Source organism: Bombyx mori, chromosome 7, assembly GCF_030269925.1.
Source record: "Bombyx mori chromosome 7, ASM3026992v2".
NCBI lineage: Eukaryota > Metazoa > Arthropoda > Insecta > Lepidoptera > Bombycidae > Bombyx > Bombyx mori.
This window is the reverse complement of record NC_085113.1, coordinates 10,457,743-10,475,068: the sequence shown is the minus strand read 5'-3', so window position 1 is coordinate 10,475,068 and position 17,326 is coordinate 10,457,743. Positions and strand designations below refer to the sequence as shown.

At 37.2% G+C, this 17,326-nt stretch overlaps 1 protein-coding gene across 7 annotated transcripts in view; it reads left to right on the top strand.

Annotated features, from left to right (window-relative positions):
* Nucleotides 1-17,326, top strand: part of Gcy (receptor type guanylyl cyclase) — a 311,036-nt gene that overhangs the window by 244,851 nt on the left and 48,859 nt on the right. For all 7 annotated transcript variants that reach the window (XM_062669266.1, XM_062669268.1, XM_062669267.1 and 4 more), the window contains 4 exon segments: nucleotides 8,326-8,440; nucleotides 9,498-9,645; nucleotides 12,049-12,247; nucleotides 12,746-12,837. In XM_062669266.1, coding sequence (XP_062525250.1) covers nucleotides 8,326-8,440; nucleotides 9,498-9,645; nucleotides 12,049-12,247; nucleotides 12,746-12,837 — 554 coding nt within the window.

The following is a 17,326-nucleotide window of genomic DNA, read 5'->3' as shown; positions in this document are numbered from 1 at the left end:
TTACAACGGCTGCCCCACCCTTCAAACCGAAACGCATTACTGCTTCACGGCAGAAATAGACTCACTTCAGAGTGCACCCGGTTACTGATGTCCATTATAATACAAATATACCTTAAATTACTTAGATACTTAATTTAATTAGATACCTTAAATTAGGTGATTAGATTTTACATAGATATATTAGACAAGCGGCACGCTCCGGCTCCGCTCGGGTCTTTAACAAAAATTGTAACCATATTTGACGTTGTTTTATTTTTTTAAATAAAAGAACACTTATTGTGGCATAGCTATAATAGTTGGTATATGCTGTCGCGACACTTTTTATAAATAATAATGTGTTCTACAAAGTCGTATTTTTATAAATTTTAATGTGTTCTACATTATTTTATTCTTTTTTTTATTCCTTTTTCCTTTCATACACCTTGGTTTATATTATTTGAGTTTTAGTAAGAATCCGTAATATTTTTAAAAAGTATTATAGCCAATGTCACTCGGGAATAGTGTAGCTTCCAAACAGTGAAAGAATTTTTCAAATCGGTTCAGTAGCTTCGGAGCCTATTCAATACAAACAAACAAACAAATCTTTCCTCTTTATATTTTAATATTAGTATAGATTAGATAAGCAAATCTGTTCATCGCGTGAAAGTTTGAAGAAACGGAAGTCGAACACACAACTCTAAGCTAGCAGTCAGGAGTATTACTATTATTCCACTGATAATGTCAACGTATCATGATATTCCCACGCGAAAACAGGACTGAATTCCGTGAAGAATTTGAAACCAACGTTTGAATAACAATGTTATTAAGTTACTTCATAGCTGGAATTGAGACAAGACATATTATTTGTTTATTTGCAAAAGCGCCTAACGCCGTGAGAAATTACTGGTCATTACTGGTGGTAGGACCTCTTGTGAGTCCGCGCGGGTAGGTACCATCGCCCCGCCTGTTTCTGCCGTGAAGCAGTAATACGTTTCGGTTTGAAGGGTGGGGCAGCCGTTGTAACTATACTGAGACCTTAGAACTTATATCTAAGGTGTGCGGCGCATTTGCGTTGTAGATGTCTATGGGTTGCAGTAACCACTTACCATCAGGTGGGGCGTATGCTTGTCTGCCTACAATGGCAATAAAAAAAAAACTTCGAAATCCCGAACCGGAGGTAGTTGTTCTAGCTGAATCACAAAAGCAGCTACGCTGTATTTGTGGTCCAAATGTTTTCTGTACGTCACGTATAGTTGCACGTAAATATTTGCATGAATTTCGGATGGAAAAGTTAACTATTCCATTTGTTGAAATGGAAAAACTTCTTTGAAAACCTTTGGCATTAGAGTATAAATGTACTAGAAAAAAAAAGAGAAAAATAACTTTTATTTCATTTAAATTTGAATTTGATACTTAGCGCGGTTGGCGCTAGTATAAGGGACGAATGTTTTTATATTGTACTAGCGACCCGCCCTCGCTTCGCTCCGGAAACATTAAAACACATATGAAACCAAAAAAAAAAAATTAAAAAAAAATTAAAAAAGTAGCCTATGTTCATCAGGGACAATGTCGGCTTCTAATGGAAAAAGAATTTTTCAAATCGGTCCAGTAGTTTCGGAGCCTATTCGAAACAAACAAACAAACAAATCTTTCCTCTTTATAATATTAGTATAGATATAGATAGTATAGTCTATGTACCGAAGTTTTGATAGTAGGCTAACCGTTGTCACGCAATAACATTTTTTATGTGTTTTACTTTATTTCTAAAGTAAAAAATAATAATCAACTAATTTATCAATTTTGTTAATTTGTATTAATCTGTGATGACTAAGGCAACTGTGCAGTGTAGGATAATGATTGTTGGAATTCATATTATGGTAAATATTGTAATGTTGACAATTGTTATTTTTATATTGTTGGTGATTAATATGTGTAATTTTCAGATGCCTGACGAAGGTCTAATAAAAGACCGAAACGTTGCAAAAATAATAATGTAATTTTTTATTATGATCCTATCTTGTCCACGTTCCTGAGATACAAAATACTTTGGCGTTATTTTGAAACGATCTTTTGGAAAAACGACATTAAAAGGAGATAAATATGTACATATTATTATACATATATAAATTTTTCAGGTTAGTTCTTTCCAATTAAAGGTTTTCTCTCCTATGTTATAAATTCAAGAACATACGAGACAAAAAAAAGTCCATATACCGAAAATCTTTCACAAGGAGACCAAAATCGGTCGAAAATCTAATCCCGTAGTTATTAGTCGGAGTCGTAAACATATTGACTAACGACGCGGTCAAATTAGGGCTCTGAATCCCAAATACGGAAATCTAACGACGAAACCGGACTAGAGCAGCGGGTTTCTGTTTATTTAGAGCATTTTTATTGACATCCCAAGATCGGATTCCGTATTGGGTATCAAGGAAAGGACCAAATTCATTAGACAGAATTTCTGTTTGTTACGATTGGACAATTCAGAAAGTGTCTATCTCAAAAGAGTTCCTGTAACTTAAAGTCGATAGTTGATAGTTGAGGTCGTTGCGTGACCGAAAAATCACCTCACACATCATATACATATGTACATATATTGCACCTTTAGAATTGAAGTGGGTTAATCCAAAATTTTTGTCTTTTGGTAAAGTCCAAAAACGTAATTTAGAATTGTAATTTGTAATACAAGAATTGTAATTTTTCAGTTGTGATTTTTAGGGATAAAGTAAGATAAGGCTTAAAGTATTAAAATTAAAGTTTGAAGTTTGTGCTTGATTTAAAAGAGACAGAAAGTGCACTTTGTCCTTTTCTAGGCTAAAATTTAAATGTAATTTTGAATTTTAAAAATGTAATTTTATAAACTGATAGAATACATGTTTTTTCCTACCTATGCTGATAGCCTTGAGAGGCTATTTCAGCTTCTCCTTGACGTGTAGGTGAGCTCACGGGGCTCAAGCCGGAAGTGTTGCTAACACTGGCCCTAGCAAGAGTAGTGCTTCGCAAAATCTACCACCGGATCGGAAACGCGACCCACTGAGAACATCCGGCGAGAAACTCAGTGGGCTGTGTCTGTGGGTTAATTCGCTCGTCGAGCCCTTCGTCGCAGAGGACAGTGACCAGTGCTTGTGGTACCTGAAAGCACCGTTAATGGATCGGGAGGATCCGTAATGACGTATTTTGGGCGACGTCGACTATTTACTATTCGGTCTACAGGATCGCGTATGTATCGACTAGCGTACTAACAAATTTTAATATTATAATATATTTTCAGTAGTTCCGTTAAATGTTTCGTATGAGCGAACATCCGTGATTACATTACATGCAATTTTTTATTTGTAACTAGCTGACCCGGCAGACTTCGTAGTGCCTCAATCGATAAATAAAACACCTAAACTTTTGTATAAAATAAACTTAAAACAAACAAAAGGGATCCGTCCGACGACACATCAAAGGAAAAACAAAATTGTTATTTTTATTTAATTCCGAGCATTTTCATATTTATCTACCTTTTAAACCTTCTCTGGACTTCCACAAATAATTCAAGACCAAAATTAGCCAAATCGGTCGAACCATTCTCGAGTTTTAGCGAGACTAACGAACAGCAATTCATTTATATATATATAGATGATTTATTTATGACACAATATTTGTCGAAGCACCAAACAGTTGATCACGAATGTATTTCGAAGTTTGTTTGCAAGTATTTTTATTTTTACGTATTCACGACGAAGGAACAACATATTCCAATGAAACTCTTGGTTGGGGTCATCGTCCTATCCATTTCTGTCGCTAAGCAAACATCTGTTCTAACTTAGAATGGATGAAAGAGCCATATACTAAAGATGCCATACGTTAAATTTGTCATTCGGGAAGAAGAGAAACACATTGCATTTTCCCGAGTTAAGACGTGCTTGTGTCACTCTTTTCTGCAGAAATTACCAGTGATGTGGTACCAACAACAATGGTAGCTTTTGCTGTGTATGTATGAGATTAAAGGAAAACTACCTTCCTTTTCATATCACTACTTTGAGAAAAGCACCTTATGTTAAGAGGCTTGAGAGCCCGTTTCATGCTGTCATGACCATGAAAACCGTGAAAACGTAAATCTCGTCAATCTTAACGTATGAGGAGGAATACGAAGAATTTTATTATATAAATACATAAATTCTTTCTTTTCTTTCAAAGTATATCGTACTCTTAATTAGTATTCATGTCTTTTATAGTATTCACGCGTTTATAGTATTTATAGTAGCGTGGTATGGACATGTGATGCGTAGAGAGAAGATGCATGTTACTAGGAGATGTATGGAAATGGTAGTGCAAGGTAGAGGGGGAAGAGGTCGACCGAAGAAGACATGGATGGAGTGTGTGAATGACGATATGAGAGAGAGAGGAGTGAGTATTGAGATGACGGCTGATAGAAGAGAATAGAAGAGAAAAATTTGCTTTGCGACCCTACCTAGTGGGATAAGGTAGAGAAAAAGAAGAAGACGCGTTTATAGTATTCATTATTGGTCCATATACGGATATAAGCCTCTCCCAAGGTTCGCCGCAATGACCACTTCTACTCAGCCCACATGCAGCGGCTTAATAGACAATATGCAGGTCGCCTACCCATCTCGAATTAGGCTTACCCACGCTACATTAACCAGCGCGCGGTCTCCACTCGAGAACTTTTCAGGCTCAGCTATCCAATAAAAAATATATTATTGAATATTATTTTTCAACACCGACGCAAAAAATCCGTTCGCGCATTAACAAAACAGATCAAGGATTGTTTTCGTAAGTAATATCGTTTTGATGCGACAGTGTCCGCCGCGCCGGGTCGATATGTCACATTTGAATTGAAAATTTTCACCGAGCGCGTCAACGTGCAATGTTCCCTTGTTGTTCCGATGTTTCTGTTGACCTCGAATAAAATATCGAATCAATTAAACTTCAAATAACTTTGTGAATATTTTACATAAAGGCTTACTTTTTTTTAATTTCGAGGGGTTATTCTAGATTCACCGAATTAGTAGATGAGCTCACGGGCTCAAATCTGACGACGTTGCTAACACTAGCCCTAGCAAGAGCAGTGGTTCGCTGAATGTACCACCGGATCGGAAACGCGACCCACTGAGAAAATCCAGCGAGAAACTCAGTGGGCAGTGTTTGTGGGTAAATTTACTTGCCGAGTCCTTCGTCGCAAGCGACGGGTTCGACTATTACGGGGTGACTATTACGAAAACGTTTTCTTAATATATGTCTTTTTTTTTATTGCTTAGATGTGTGGACGAGCTCACAGCCCACCTGGTGTTAAGTGGTTACTGGAACCCAACATCTACAACGTAAATGCGCCACACACATTGAGATATAGTTCTAAGGTCTCAGTATAGTCACAACGACTGCCCCACCCTTCAAACCGAAACGCATTACCGCTTCACGGCAGAAACAGAGGGGGCGGTGGCACCCACCCGCGCGGACTCACAAGAGGTCCTACCACCACTAATTACGCAAATAATTTTGTGGGTTTGATTTTTATTACACGATGTTATTCCTTCACCGTGGAAGTCAATCGTGAACATATGTTAAGTACGTATTTCATTAGAAAAATTGGTACCCGCCTGTGGGATTCGAACACCGGTGCATCGCTCGATACGAATGCACCGGACGTGTTATCCTTTAGGCCACGACGACTTCAACGTATTTCAGTTAGCCACACTTGGCCAATATGCGTATGATTCAATGAACAATCCTGTACCTAATTATATACCTACTATCTACCATAATCCATTGACTGACTGGGTTGTGCACTACTTAAAGCCTTTGACTTCTGGACCGAGGGTCATGGATTCGATTTCCATTACGGGCAAATGTGGTTGCACGTTTTATGGTTAATATACGTATATTTAAAAAGGATACAAGTATTTATGTCAATCTCTAGTTTCCATAGTACAGGGAATCCTAGCTTGGGGCCAGAAGTCCGTGTGTGAATGTTCCGGTTAGTATCATTCAGATAATCTACAAGAAACGGTATGGCTTGTGCAGCGATTTCTAAATGTACTTAGAGATCACTTGACCCACTGAGCGTGAACCGTCAATAGATCGACTCTCTATTAATGAAAATAAAGTGCGTAGGGTCGCAATACCGCCTATTTGCGCAGTTTTACAATAACTATAAGGTTTCGACCCGTACGTACGCGCGCATTTGTAACCTTTTTAATAAGTTAATAACATATTTTATTAATAACCATTTATTATTATTTTGCTGTGACTTAAGCATTGATTTTTGCATATTTTTAAATTTTTTTAGAGGGTACTATTCAAAAATCCTTAAGCAATTTCCGCAAAATGTGTTGTAATAAGATCAACACTAAAAGGGTTAATAAATAAGTAAGTATCCTGCATCGTAAAAATCTTCCTAAGCATGCTTAGACAGTTTCCAAAATATATACTACATATGCTCAGTTCTATGTTGGACGAAACGCTAATCAGATTTAAAAATAACTAGACGATGATGTTCTTTTTTTGATAACGCCATCTTGTTGTATCTTTAAAGCGATTAGTTGCCCTCAATTAAGAAAAATAGTATTATTATTCGCCAATAGATGTCGGGAAGAGTTGATTATTGAAAACACGAATAAAACAACATTTTCTGAAAATAAATCGTAGCTAGATCGATTTATAGCCCCCGAAATCCCCTGTATACTAAATTTTATGTAAAACGTTGGAGCCGTTTCCGATATTCAGATTATAAACATATATATTAATATACAAGAATTGCTCGTTTAAAGGTATAAGATTCCTGAATGAAGTCTTTGTCAAATTCATGTAAATCTAGCTTAAATCTGTCGCGAAGTAATCATGATTTACAGCTCAGAAGGTGGGATAGCCTATATAATACAATCCAAGTCATAATTCCACCTCACGTCGTAAAATGGGGTTGACATTTATAGGCGAACATCAAAAAAATTCTCAGTTGTTTTTTTTTTTCTATCACTGTTACAGAGATGGGCTTTATATTTGTGTTAACAGCGCTATTAAAAGACAACGTTAAAATAGCACATGCTATTAAACTTACAAATGCATCGAAGAAATAAGACGGTGAAAGATTAATCGAATTCCAATTAGTTATTCACGAGTCTAGTATGGTTTTTTATGGCGTTTGGTCTATAGAATTCCTCTATTACGGTTGTAAATCTCTTCGTTCGTATGAATAGGCAGGCATAGGTTGTATATCTCTTCGTTCGGTAGGCAGCGGCCTAGCTCTGCCCCTGGCATTGCTGAAGTCCATGGGCGACGGTAACCACTCACCATCAGGTGGGCCGTATGCCCGTCTGCCTACAAAGGCAATAAAAAAAAATACGCTAAAGAGTGAATTGGAATTGTACGATTTTTCCACACAGCCCTCTGTTGTAATAACGATAACAACTCCAATACTGATTAATTGTTTATTGATATGCTTACACTGATTGGTGACTGTTTATATGATAAAAATGAAATTATTATTTAACGGTATTATTATTATTATTTAACGGTAGGCAGCGGCTTGGCTCTACCCCTGGCATTGCTGAAGTCCATGGTCGACGGTAACCACTCACCATCAGGTGGGCCGTATGCTCGTCAGTCTACAAGGGCAATAAAAAAAAATAAAAAAAAAATATGCGAATACGCGACGCCTTGCTGATGGCGGTAAACGAACTGACTCGAAAATGAATTACTTTGATGTAAAATGCATCGGTATGCAATATGATGTTCGCGCTGGCCCGGTTTTCCCACATATACCACCATAAGAAAACCTTCAATGAATCAATAATATTCACGTTTTTAGCACACCCCTCATGCATTATACACTTTTCTTTCTTGTCCGTATAACAAAACTCTGGTTTAATGGCAGTAATGAATTTAGTATTGAAGGATATGGCAGCCGTTGTACTGTAATACTGAAACTTTGAACTCATGTGCCAAGGCAGGTGGTAAGACATTTTTGATGTCTACTAGCTTCGGTAACTATTTAAACAAAACCAATACCTTGTTATATTAGATAAGCCAAAGAGGTGATGGCCACTTGGCTCTAAACAATTCCTTGGACCCTTGGTTATTTATAAATGTTTAAATAAATAAACAAAAATATAACGACTGCCTAAAACGGTTTTAGAAAAAGTCTCCGTTCGTCTCCAAGAATTTTTGAGTAAAATGTAAACTTAATAAGTCTTAAAAACGTAAAATATGGAAAGAAATTACTTTAATCGATCGCCTGTACTACGGACTTGAACACTTATGAATAAAATATTATGTATTGGTACTAAGCAAGGTGACACTTTTCATTTATTATTGACAGATAATTTAGATATTTTTTTCCAGTTGTCGTGTTATGTGCGAACCCGGCTACAGTAAGAGAAATAATGCTGGCAGCCGACGATCTCAACATGGTGTCGTCCGGAGAATACGTGTTCTTTAATATTGAACTTTTTTCTAAGTGAGTATGTTTTTTTTTTGACGAACTAGATGGCCTGACTGCCCGGTCTTAAGATTGCCTTAAAAAACTGTATTATAAATAGTATCTTCGTCTTAGGCCAGTATTTCTGCCGTGAAGCAGTAATGCGTTTCGGTTTGAAGGGTGGGGCAGCTGTTGTAACTATACTTGAAACCTTAGAACTTATATCTCAAGGTGGGTAGCGCATTTACGGTATATATGTCTATGGGCTCCAGTAACCACTTAACACCAGGTGGGCTGGGAGCTTGTCCACCCATCTAAAGCAATAAATAAAAAATATAAGAAATAATCTCTTCTTTCGGTCGGCACAACAACTTTTTTTTTCCATTCGCTTTTATCAGCCATCTATTCAACACTCACTCCTATTTCTCTCATATCGTCATTCACATACTCCATCCATCTCTTAAATAATCATAACGCAATACAATAATATTTTTGTGTTTATAAATTGTTATGAAATCCAGATTGGCTTATATGAAATATGAAAATTAATTTATATAATATTATTATTAAGGAGATATTGTCGATCGTAGAAACGAGAGATCGAAGTGTGAACCTTATTGGGATAAGGGTTATTTGATCCATATCCGGAACAAGCGATTGACTGATTTTTAGCATTACCGAATAGGCATTACCAACGGTAAACTAGAATCGAACAAGGTATATTGCGCAAAATGTCTTCAAGCCCTTATGTGTGACCAGCCTTTCTCGCACCTCCCGCCATCGGAGCAGAGTTCATCCATATTATCTGGAACCGCTGCGTTCATAAACAGTGCGTTTCCAGAAGTATTTTTTGCCACGTACCATCCGGCTATGGAATGAGCTCCCCTCCACAGTGTTTCCCGAGCGCTATGACATGTCCTTCTTCAAACTAGGCTTGTGGAGAGTATTAGGCGGTAGACAGAGGCTTGGCTCTGCCCCTGGCATTACTGAAGTCCATGGGCGACGGTGACCACTCACCATCAGGTGGACCTTTTGCTCGTTCTGCCTACAAGGGCAATAATAAAAAAAAAACCTAAAATGCATATTTATTGTTTAGTTTAGCATCAGCTTCATCCAAGGAACCCTGGAAATCTGAGAACGACACGGAGGAAAGAAACGAAAGAGCAAGGAGGGCCTATAGTGCTGTGCTGACCGTGACGAGTCCGGCTCCAGAGAAAAAGGAATACCTTGAGTTTTCTGATCAGGTAGGAACAACTCTTTGATTGGTTCTCCAAATAATAAATGCGTCATGCTGTAACGCAAAATTATATTTTGCGTAATCACTGGTGGTAGGATCAGCAATAAAAAAAGACGTGTGGCACTCGGAGACTGCCGCGGTAAAGCTATTGCATAGCATTTTTTATCAACTTATGCAATTATAAATCGATAATAATAATTTAATATTAAAACAACAATAAAATAAGATCCGGCGAGAAAGTCAGTGGGCTAACTTTCAATGAATCTGCTATATTGTGAGTGTTCCATTTTGACCGCGCACTCACTAGAGGGCGCTACATGGGATAGAGACACGCCTTTGAATACTAGTTCTAACTCTCATTCGCCCTGAAACGACGGTTTAGCTAGTTTATTTTTAATGCCACTCCAATCACTAAATGAGTAGTAGGAGTAGTAATAAAATTCTTCGACTAAGCGATAGAAAATGGCACGCCCAACGCATTGTAATGTGATTTAATTTTCTATTTTACAATTCCGTTTGTCTCCGATAGATGGCGCTTGACGCAAAAGCTGAATCGCGCTATCGTTGTGTTTTAATAGTACATAAATCGATGTTTAGACTTCTTACTTTAAACACTACACAAGCGCAACGTGTGAATGTGTTGAATGCGAGCTACATAGTAGGCGTAGTGAAGGGTGGAAGGTTTTTTCGTTACGGAATTTCACGATTCCGCTCTCAAGCCGCGCTCAATGCCCGCGATAAAATCTATGAAATTGCTTAAAAAGCAATAAAAAAAAATATAACGCCAACACGGATAACAATTTAAATAGGAACTTTTTTAAAACGCTTAGAAATCGTACTTCTTTTGTTTTTAATAATGTTCTAAAATCTAGTTACTTTTCCTTTATTATTGTATTGTATACTGATTAAATAAAATTGCCGAATTTCAACACGCTGAAAAAATAGCAAACAAGTTAGAATTTAAAATTTCGAACCAGTGATACGAATGATATTTGGGGTAGTTTTTAATGTATAATTCCTAATTTAATAGTGTTTACGAATATATAGCTACAGAACCACGTGCCTGTTGTCATGACAACAAATTCACTGTACTTATAATTACGGTAAAGGTTATGAGAATTTGATGCTTTGATGATATGCTCCAAATTTCAAAACGACCCCTAGTACATTGATATTAAGGGTCGTTTTCAAACTTTGCTGTAATGTTTCTTGACACAGATCGAATACAGAGAAATCTCCGCAGTAAGGTCGCGAATAGTAAGAAAATTGTGATTTTAATAATAATTATCACTTAACTATAGACAATATCATACGTATAGTTTTCCTACCCTCAGGAACGTAATACCTCACTTAAATGAAAAAGACACTCAATATTCGTAGCATTTCGCGTAGCATTGTAGTAAATAATGGGCTTGTTTTGTGTAGACGTACGTAGCTGCGCTACGTAATGTGAGCTCTCTGTATTACTGGTGTCTTATTTCACCACGTTTTTATTTCCTCACTTTATTGCATGTCGGTGAAAAAGCAATTTTAACTACTGTAATATGCGTGATAAATTTTAGAGAGAGAGAGGGAGAGAGCGAGAGGGAGAATCCGTGTACAAAAATTGTAAGCCGTAAACTATTTATATAGCAAAATAGTTTTTACATCTTTGTTTAATATTGTTTGAATCTATATAACGAAACTTCATAGTTAGAGAAGAAAACTAATATTAGTATGAAGTGAACATAATTTGATAATTTGTTTTAGATATAATATAAGCATTTCAAGTTATTGGAACGAAGTCCCTTATGGGACGTTGCGGAGGGGTACCCTAACCGGGAAAAAACGTCCGTAACGTAAGATTTTTATTAGTAACTAGCGACCCGCCCTCGCTTCGCTTCGGAAACATTAAAATACACATGAAACCAAAAAAAATAAAATAAAAAAATAATAAAAAAAAGTAGCCTATGTTCATCAGGGACAATGTCGGCTTCTAATGGAAAAATAATTTTTCAAATCGGTCCAGTAGTTTCGGAGCCTATTCGAAACAAACAAACAAACAAATCTTTCCTCTTTATAATATTAGTATAGATGCACACAGTGTACGACTTAACTTTGTAATAACGTACAAAAAATAACATATTTTTTTATCGTTCATTGACCACGATCTCAGAGCTTTCGTTTGCGCAATACACCAACTCTTATGCAAACAACCGTGAATGAAGTGTACCACAATAAGTTTGCACGTTACCGAATTACCGTGGGTTGTTGCGAAACCTCCAGTTCTATTTTCTTTATACCTCGAATAGTATTAATATTTTTATAATAAGGAACTTCGTTCCTATCCGGTGTCTCACGACATCACATTTAATTATTTTGTTTCAAAATTATGATTATGTTACGATTAATTATTGACATTGACAACCAGGTCAAAGAGCTCGCCGCAACGAAGTACAACTACACGTTCGGGAAAGGCGAAGTTGTTTCAACTTTCGTGGCTGCCTTTTACGATGCGGTCCTTCTGTACGCTCTGGCGCTGAACGACACTCTGCAGCAGGCGACCGATCCTCGAGGGCAGCTGGACGGCGCTGCGGTAATGAGGAATATGTGGAATAGGACTTTTCAAGGTAAGACTGGTGTGAGCATCGTGACCAACCATTCTGTCCTGAGTGCTTGAATTAAACTACTGGCTTAGATATTACCATTTGATTGGCACCACTGACATGATGTTAAGCGTTAAATCCTTCAGGCCAGAGCTCATGTTTCTTCTTATCAGCCCACATACGTCCACTGCTGGACATAGGCCTCCCCCAAGCCTCACCACAAAGACCGATCCTGCGCTGCCTGCATCCAGCGGATTGCGACATTAAAGTGGCAGTGGCCAGGACAAATTGCTCGTAGAACAGATGGCCGTACCGGAAGACGTAGCGTGGGTAGGCCTCCCACAAGATGGACCGACGATCTATTGAGGTTCGCGGGGATCCGCTGGAGCTCATACTTGCTTCGCGCAAAAACTGACATAATGTTAATGCTCATCACGTTCCCCCACAGCCGCTAGGACAAAGCGATTATAGCCTTCAACTTCGAAACATAAGTTCCAATTTTCAAATTTAACCCTCTTCTAGGTATAACCGGCGAGGTTGTAATAAACAGCAACGGTGATCGCGTCGCCTCTTATTCGTTGCTCGATATGAACCCAAATACCAGCAAATTTGAGGTGAGTGTTTTCGCTAATAAATTTCTCGACATCAAAGACGTATCCACATGTGTACAAACATCCATAATTCCAAGTAGTAAAACTGGAATTTCATTATTGACATATAATATGTATATAACTAGAAAATTGGTTCCTCGAATCAAAGGAAGGCTTTTTTGAATAGTTCATTTCAAAGCTGTAATCAAGACACAGTTTTTTTTATTGGATTGTTCTTTTTTTATTGCTTAGATGGATGGTTGAGCTCACAGCCCACCTGCTGTTAAGTGGTTACTGGAGCCCATAGACATCTACAACGTAAATGCGCTACCCACCTTGAGATATAAGTTCTAAGGTCTCAGTATAGTTACAACGGCTGCCCCACCCTTCAAACCGAAACGCATTACTGCTTCACGACAGAAATAGGCAGGGTAGTGGTACCTACCCGTGCGGACTCGAAAGAGGTCCTACCACCCGTAATCCTCTTAAGTACATATATATATCCATAATACCAAGTGCTAAAACTGGAATTTCATTATTGAAGTATATGTATTTAACTAGCAAATTGGTTCCTCAAATCAAAGGAAGGCTTTTATGAAATTTTTCATTTGAAAGCTGTAATTAAGACACAAAGTTTTTTTTTTAAATTGGATTGTAATCCTTTTTGGTGTTAAGTGAGTGGTCGTATTCACATCTGTATTTTTTTTTTACCCTAACCATTTGTTTGTAGCCTAAGGGGCTATTCCAGCTACGTCCAGACGAGTAGATGAGCTCACGGGGTTAACCTGAGAGAATTTTCTAACAGTAACCTTAGCAAGAGCAGTACTTCTCGGAATCTACCACCAGATCAGAATCTCGCGACACTCTGAGAAGATCCAACGAGAAACCCAGTGGGCTTAAAATTGTATTCTACAATGGCTATCCTTTGATAACAAAGTAATTAAAACTGAAACTACCCACGAATGCGTACTAAAGTGACTTTGGCAAAAACTGTGTTTAAGCTTGCGTTTAAACGTCACTGCGATGATGTATACATGTATGGGTTAATACCACTACTTTGATTTTTTTGTTTTTTGCCCGAAACAAACACACGCAACTTTGATCCACACACAAAACCTGAAAGTAGGTACTGAAGTCAATAACTAGCCACTATATCAGCAAGATGATTTTGATTGATCCTTTTTTTATAAGGGTCTAACTTTTTCCTCTCGTGCAGCGATACAAAAACAGCTGAATACAAACTAAGAACAGAAAGGTCAAGGCCAAGTTCATTTAGTCATCAGGTCACGTCCAAAAGTGGATTCCTGGATGCGATTCCACGATCTCATCGGAATTTTGTTAGACAAGTTTCGAATATAGAGTAAAAATTTCGGGTAGTTTGTACTTTATTCAAGAGTGAATTTAAGTTTTGTTGACCGAGAAAAATTTTTAAAGCATTTTCCCATCCATTCTACTCCATAGAGCCAATGTTGTGTTTTAAAATTTTTAATACTTTTATGCTCGTCATTTTCATGTTTAAAATTAAGTATATAGTTATATTTCATAATATAAGCGCGTATATAGTTGAAAAGCTCTGTCTACAAATTAATGAATAGGTATTTCAGTGGGTGTCAAACAAATTTATACGACATAAATTATCTTGAAATAATTGTCACTTAACTTAATTTATATTTCGATTAACCGCTGTTACAAAGATACCGCGGTCAGCGAACGGATACAGAATTCAAACGCGTCATCTGATTTTGTTGCCATGGCAAAAATAGTTAACATCTTCTTTATCAATTTTTAAAAAAATCAATTTAATTTATTTATTATAAAAAAAAGAACACAATATTCCTAACCTAAAAGTACATGTTATTATCCGCAACATGCTTCGTCAGATTACAGAAATAAAGTTATCAGCAACATGCTTCGTCAAAAAGTACAATACTTACTTTCAGCTGCAAGCGTCGTCATAAGTAACATAAAATTGTTACTTATGACGTATGTATACATTTATCTTGTAAAGAGAAAACTTTGAGACTTTTGGGTCCAGGTCTCCCCGAAGTCTCATTTATTTTTCACGTGACTTATTTTCGGATTTCCGGAAAGTCATGATCCCTAGATAAATTTCCTCAATAAAAAACAATGGCCTGAACTTTACCCAAACAAACAACTTTAGCCGACTTCTTCGTGAATTCAGTTGAGAACTAAATTCCCAATTCCTAGATAAATGTTGTTACAGACCATGAACCCAAAGTTGGCGCCGAGGTTGCGATAACAAGAAATTTGTATACCTATTACGCCAATTTTATTGAATTGTGGCTTGTTCGATAATTTACTAGTGAATTCAAAACGTGCTTTACGTGGTTTATCACTGTCATATGCGCAACTTGGTACCATGCCAATAACCTTTGAGTTTAAAGTTGATTCAATTTCGACGAATCAATTATCGCATTTTTATTTTTTTATTGCTTAGATGGATGGACGAGCTCACAGCCCACCTGGTGTAAAGTGGTTACTGGAGCCCATGGACATCTACAACGTAAATGCGCCACCCACCTTGAGATATAAGTTCTAAGATCTCAGTATAGTTACAACGGCTGCCCCACCCTTCAAACCGAAACGCATTACTGCTTCACGGCAGAAATTGGCAGGGTGGTGGTACCTACCCGCGCGGACTCACAAGAGGTCCTACCACCAGTAATAGGTAATTCTAGAGGTCAATTTTAGAGAGAGAAAATAGCATGGTAATTTTTTTTATATTTTATCGTTCGTGGAAATAGAACAAACAGTGATAAAAGTAAAGCATCAATAGAATAGTCAGAGAACTATTAATTTCGCTGGAAGTGCTACAGAAGAGAATAACAAATAAAAATCAATCAAGGTTCTTGTTACGAATAGCTTGGAGGTCTGAAGCCCTTCCTATTTATAACACAAGTAAAGTTGCATAAGGAATATTCGGGTACCTAATGATAATATCAAATAACTTCGTAACAGAACAAAAGCATTTTCATGTCACTCGGATATTTCAAATAATGTTTGATAAGCAAGATGAACAAAAAAAACCTCAATCGCGCTCATGTAATTTTTATGAACCTGATTCTATATAAGATTTCAATTATAAACTTATTGAAAACTCTAAGTATACTGATGAGCGTTTCCAATAACTAGAGGTCCCGCAGTAGTCGAAATTCGACTATAATCAATTGGAATTGTAAGTTTGTACACTATTATGATTCTATTTTATACTTCTATAATCACAAATTTCACCAAGGCTACACTATAAAAAAAATATTAATAAAGACAAACAATATTTAATCTATTCCCAATTTGACCACAGACGTCAAGAACAAAAGTTTGACAATAAATAGTATGCAGGCGTGCGTGCGTCAAATACATGGTATGTAGTGTGTGTAATGTTTTCTTTATTGATTTAACTAGCGGCCCGCCCCAGCTTCGCTTGGGTAGTAGCGCACGCGATGTAAAAAAAAAATTTAATTTTTTTACACGTTGGGTTACATTATTGAAGTTTCAGTAAGGAACCCTAATTTTATTGAAAATGTAATAAATATAGCCTATGTCACCCGGGGATAGCGTAGCTCTCCAACAGTGAAATAATTTTTCAAATCGGTTCAGTAGTTTCGGAGCCTATTCAATACAAACAAACAAACAAATCTTTCCTCTTTATAATATTAGTATAGATGTATCTTTTAGGCATTATTCTAATAAAATATTAGCATTGTGCACTTCTTCTCTATAATCTCTATAAGTGTGGAAAATTTCATACTCATCCGTCCGCGCAGTTTTCCTAAAAGGATACAAAGTTTTTGCTTCACGTATTAATATATAGATTAAGTAAAGTAAATGTAAAGCGAACAATAAATGAATTGCACAATTTATTATGTTTACCGAATTTCTTTAAGGATCTATCCCGATCCTGGGGACCGAATGGAAAACAGTCGACGTCGTCCAAAACACGTCATTTCGGATCCTGCCGATCCACTAACTTTGCTATTAGGTACCTCGAGCACCGATCATCGTTTTTGTCGAAGCCGTCGCTTGCGACGAAGGGCTTGACAAGTAAATTAACCCACAGACACAGCCCACTGAGTTTCTCGCCGGATCTTCTCAGTGGGTCGCGTTTCCGATCCGGTGGTAGATTCTGCGAAGCACGGCTCTTGCTAGGGTTCATGTTAGCAACACCGTTAGGTTTGAGCCCCGTGAGCTCACCTACAAGCTCGGCGAATCTAGAATAACCCCTCGAGGTTACTAGAATAGGAAGGAAAAAAAAGGATTGATTCTTTAGTAGCCTGACAGTTTTAAGCATGTAAGGTTTTTATTTATAGATTTTGTTTTCTACACATCTGATGACCTAAAGGGTAAAAAATACTATGGATGTCTTTAACAATTGTGAGAACGAATTTTCTTATAAATTTTGAATAGTGACCGCCCTATTAATGAAATTCCATTATCACCATCATATAGAAATCCACTGTCGGACTAAGGCCTCTTCAATCGCACGTCACTGAGC